The sequence below is a fragment of the Sinocyclocheilus rhinocerous genome, unplaced genomic scaffold (assembly GCF_001515625.1).
Source record: "Sinocyclocheilus rhinocerous isolate Xijiao unplaced genomic scaffold, SAMN03320098_v1.1 scaffold3199, whole genome shotgun sequence".
In the NCBI taxonomy this organism is placed as follows: Eukaryota; Metazoa; Chordata; class Actinopteri; order Cypriniformes; family Cyprinidae; genus Sinocyclocheilus; species Sinocyclocheilus rhinocerous.
In genome coordinates, this window is record NW_015659042.1 from 715 (window position 1) to 6,170 (window position 5,456).

The 5,456-nt window shown below is 34.0% G+C and overlaps 1 protein-coding gene across 1 annotated transcript in view; it reads left to right on the forward strand.

Annotated features, from left to right (window-relative positions):
- Positions 1-3,884: 3,884 nt before the first annotated feature.
- Positions 3,885-5,456, forward strand: part of LOC107723290 (uncharacterized) — a gene marked incomplete at its 3' end in the record, with an annotated part of 37,490 nt that continues 35,918 nt past the window's right edge. The window contains exon 1 of the mRNA XM_016531856.1: positions 3,885-3,989. Coding sequence (XP_016387342.1) covers positions 3,982-3,989 — 8 coding nt within the window. The remainder of the gene's footprint in view (positions 3,990-5,456) is intronic.

A 5,456-nucleotide genomic window follows, 5' to 3' on the forward strand; every position in this document is an offset into this window, starting at 1 on the left:
TTCCTTTTAGTAAGCCTGGTAAAAACCCAGACAATGCAGGGAATTACAGGCCTATAGTGTTAACATCTCACCTGTGTAAATGGATGGAAAACGTAATATTTCATAGACTGTCATATTATTTAGTACAGAAAGGATTGATTAGTGCTCAACAAAGTGGTTTTCGTAAAGGTAAATCTACAATAGACGCCCTATGAAAGTCAGTAATGAAGCTGAAAAAGCAATTAGTATGAAAGAGGTCATGGTTATAGTGTACTTTGATATAGAGAAAGCATATGACTCAATGTGGAGAGAAGGACTACTGATTAAATTACAAAATATGGGTATTGGCGGAAGGATGTACAACTGGATTTTAGACTTCTTATCAAATCGGACAATTTGTGTTAAAGTTGGAGATGATGTTTCAAACGATTTTAATATAGTAAATAATTTTCTGCAAGGTAGTGCTATTAGTCCAATTCTGTTTAACGTAATGATAAATGGCATCTTTGAGAATGTTGGTACAGGTATTGGGTATTCATTATATGCAGATGGGGCTATATGGAAAAGAGGGGAAAAATATTAGACATAAAATTAGTAATATTCAGAATGCTATAATTAAAATTGAGAGGTGGACATATGACTGGGGATTTAAGATGTCAGTTATTAAATCATGTTACATGCTTTTTACTAGAAAAATGAAATTAGAAAATATACAGTTTAAATTACATGGTCAAAGTATGGAAAGGATAATAACAAAGTTCAAATATTCATAATGATGGTTTGATGAGAAATGTGTATGGAGAACACATGTTAAAAAGATTGAAAATAAATGTAATAAAGTACTAAACCTTATGAGATCAGTTTCAGGGTATGACTGGGGTGGAGATAGTCATTACTTGATATATACAGGGCCTTAAAATACGATCATGTTTTTTATATATGGAGCAGCAGCTAAGAGTGTGCTGGAAAAACTAGACAGAATATAGTTCAGAGCTCTTAGACTTAGTGTTGGTGCTAATAAAACAACTCCTACTAATGCTTTACTTGTAGAAACTAAAGAACTACCACTTAAGACTAGTAAAGCTGTCACTAACATACTGGGTTAAGTTAAAAGGATCTGGGAAAGAACAACCTGCTGCAGAGGTCTTATGTGATTGCTGGGACTATTCACAAGAACGAAAAGGTAAAGGATTCGGCTGGAATATTAATACAGTAGCCAAAGATTATGGTTTAAAGAGACTTGTGTATGGTCCAAATACGGTATGGGGTAATGTTCCTCCATGGATATTTCCAGTTCCAGTACCAGTATTTTGGGGACACATGAGAAAATGTGGGAATTTAGTAAGGCTGTCATTCATTTTCTTAAAGATACATGGTTTGAGCACAGAATATAGATTTTTTTTTTGGGATTATGTAAAGTAGGCTACATGAAACCCTGAAGTTGCACACCCCGGTACAATAGGTGGCGGTATGTATCTGAACACGTTAGTTGCGACCCACCATTAAAACCAGAAAGAAAGAGAGAGAGATTTGCTTGATTTTAGCCTTAATACTTTGATGCACAAAATGGGTCTAAAGTGACTTTTATATTTTCTATATCTTTGCAATAAATTAATTTCATCATTCAGTATTCCAGGAATTCCTCAATTAACTTGTTTTTGATCATCATAAATCCTTATTTTCATTTTTCCTTTCTTACTTTTTTAATAAAAACTTTTTTTTATCACTACCCTGATCTTTGATCATATTTAAGTACAAAACTTTTATCAAGGTTGGAGCAAAACTCTGCAGGACTGTGGCACTTCAGGACCGACGCTGACCATCCCTGGCCTACAACTTCACTTCATTTTCTTTTATTCAGTCACATTCACTATAATTCACTACAGTTGAAGACAATTTCAGTATTATCGGTTATCATTGATATGTGTATGTTATATGTGACAAAGTGGCAAATAAACATTTCAAGTGTTAAATGTGTTGAACTAAATAACTACTAAAATAATTATATATATAAAAAAAAAAACTTTATTCTTTTGTTCTATCAAGTTTACATAGATGGGTCATTTTTGACCCATGTGTGTAAACTTGATGTAGTAACACAAAACCTGAAAAAATTAAATATTTTGTGGTCATTGAAAAAAAAATATTTTGAATATTCATGGATCATGGAATTTATAGATCAGGGAATATTAAGTGCTGAAATAAACTGCTTTCAAAAGATCAAAACAATGAACAAAAACAAAGAACAAAAAATGCCCAAAGAAGTATAAAATAACATAGGAAATGAATGCGGGTCATTTTAGACCCGTGTTGTGCATTAGAAGGGGTTTGCATAGCTTGAGCATTAAAGGTTTAAAAATTCGAAAGTTACTTAAGAAATATATAACCTGAAGTTAGAGCAGGTTTCTGTGGTTCGATATTTGTGATTATGGATGGATACTAAGTTGACATTTGGAGTTCATATTAAAAAAATTATTGACAAATGCAAGAAGGGCATTAATATATTAAGGTGTTTGGCTGGAACAGAATGGGGAGCTAGTCGACAATCACTTTGGAGATTATATTGTGCTCTGATATGATCAACAATGGTAGTTTTGTACAATGTCTTTGAGGAAAAAAGTAGAAATAGGGAAAATGCCATTAGAATTTAGAAGAATGCAATTAAGAATGGTATATTGTATTTCAATTAAAGGTCATGGAGAAATGCACCCAGTTAAAAAAAAGTCCTGGAAAAATGTTGGGAATATGAATATTCAAAGGTGGAAAGCTATGGCTGGATAGCAGATAAAGAGGCACAGAGAATGTGTATAAGTGAAATTACCAACGGTAATATTACCTACTGTCCCTACATGGCTGTATATGTTACCATTAGTTGATCTTCAGGTGAAAAATATAATTCTGGAAAAACAAAAATATATGTCAAAGGAGTTGGCGAGACAATATGGACATGGAATATAATCATTGTTTACAAACAGAGATTGCTCAAAAGATCCAGCATGGAGTAGAACAGCTTCAGCTGTTGTCGTTCTGGAGTTAAATTATACAATTAGTAAAAGGATCACAGATAATTTATCGGTTTATACAGCAGAGATGATTGCAATTATGTTAGCAGTTCAGTGGGTGGAGAACTTGAATCATAAAAATGTGGTCATATGCTCAGAGTCATATTCTGTGTTAACAAGTATTATGTATGGCAAATCCACATCCAGACAATATATACTAATAGAAATCCTTCACTCGACATAGATGACAAAGTCAAGGAACAAATATTTATTTTGTATGGGTACCAGCTCATGTTGGGGTGGAAGGAAACGAAAAAGCATATATTTTAGCTAAGAAGACCTTAAAAAATACAGAAATAGGACTAAGTACTCCATTAAGCAAATTTGAAGTTAAAGGAATAATCAAAAGAGCAATAAAAGGTTTCTGGCAAGTGAGCTGGGATAAGGAAGGAAAGGAAGACACTTGTACAGAATTCAAAGAGAAGTAGGTCATAAAAGAGAGGTTTGTGGAAATAGAAGGGAAGATTATTTAAGTATTATTAAGAAACATGAGCCAGGTTTATGTAATAATAGTAAAAAAAACAAAGACAATAGAGCATGTTCTGTTAGAATGCACCTGATATAAAAATAAAGGTTAATACTAGAAAATCAAACCAAGTCAATAGGTATAAGTGGTTTGTCAATTCAGAATTTATTAAGAAATTCATCACAAGTTTTCAAGATAATATTATAATTTATAGAGGTCACAAATTTAATGAAAAAAAAATATATATTTTTTTTCTTTCCCTTCTTCAATTCTTATTTTATTACATATTACACGACTCATTGACGCTCCACACTCCAGCTCAGTAGGTGGCGGAAATGCACTATAAGTTGGTTTGCCAACCGCCACTAAGTTGAAAGAAGAAGACGATTTTAGCCTTATGATCGGTGTTGTGTATTTCAAAATAAATTATATATTGGATATAATATATAATTGATATAATATTGGGCCACCACGATGAACAGGTACGTTTGATTAATTCTGACTGACGCTGTTTGGACAGCGGTTCTCTGTGTATTGCTTGATTTTAGCTTTCGGTTCGCTCTTCAGTTGCTTAAGTTCGCCTTTCTTAGGGTCGTTTCTCCTTAAAGTCGCCTCTACACTAAGGTCGGTGACTCTACACTAAAGTCGGTGGCTCGACACTACGGTCGCTTCTCCTTAACCTCGCTTCTATTACACTAAAGTCGCTTCTAAAAACAACAGATTGCTTGCTATTTTAAAACCAGAATTTAAAACAATTTAAACAAAAACACAAAATGTTAACTTGTAAGAGGTACGAGGAACAAACACAATCATTTGTCTGAACAGAGTAATTATATTATATTAATGGACAATTCCAACAATAGTGCCTTTACTGTTACTGCTGTCATAAATATGATTACTTGTGTTACATGTAGGGTTTTTAACCTACACTTAATTATTCTAACAAAAAATATTTTAGTAAAATGTGTATTTTCGTCAGAATTATGAGCGGTCTGTTTGTTTTGATGCATTAATTAAATTCGTTGACGATTATTTTCATTATCGATTAGTTGTTGCAGGCCTAGTTTTATACAAGCTGTAAACACAAGCCCAACACAGGCAGATGTGTGCAGTCCATAGGGTGCATCAAGGTCGCATTAACAACCTTGATTACAATATCAATAAAGGTAAAAAAGGTTTTCATTGGAAAAGTTTTGCACATACTACAAAATACATCCACAAGAAATGAGAAGTACTTTTAAGAATGTTTAAAATTATATCAACTCACACGAGATGAAGATTTCAGTCATTTCAGGCCTAAAGCAAGCTGATTTATTCTACATCAAATCACCTCATGGGGGCCGATGAAGGCCAGATGAATCCTCCACTCTTTTACTTGGTGAAGGAAATGCCCCTCTTTTCAAAAACTTTTGATGCTGCATACATGGCAGTTGTCAGTATGAAGTCCCATATATTGCCCCAGAAATAATTGCGATTAGCGATATTATTGTCATTAAGTACCATTTTATGCCACTGTATATATAATCATAATGTAACAGCATAATAATGCAAGGAGGCCTACACACTTCCAAATGATAACAAACTTTTAATTTTTAAGAATATTTAGATAGAAATTAAGTATCAAAACTAGGTCTGTCGCAATAATCAATATATCGACTTGTCGCGCAATATATGTACATGAAGATAGCAAAAATCATCTGGGTCAGATCTGGCCCAGACCCATCAGAAGTTCTGGTCCAGATCCGCACAACGGACTTGGGCCGGTGTCTTTTGGCACAACGGGCCAATACCGGCACGGATCCGTTTTTTCTGGGTCAGCTCTGGACCAGATGCGGATTCCTTTATGGTGATTTGGGCCAAATGTGGGCCGGATCTGGTCCAGCACCATGCCGGATCTGGGCCAGCTCATTTTGTGTGTGTATATATATATATATATATATATATGCCTA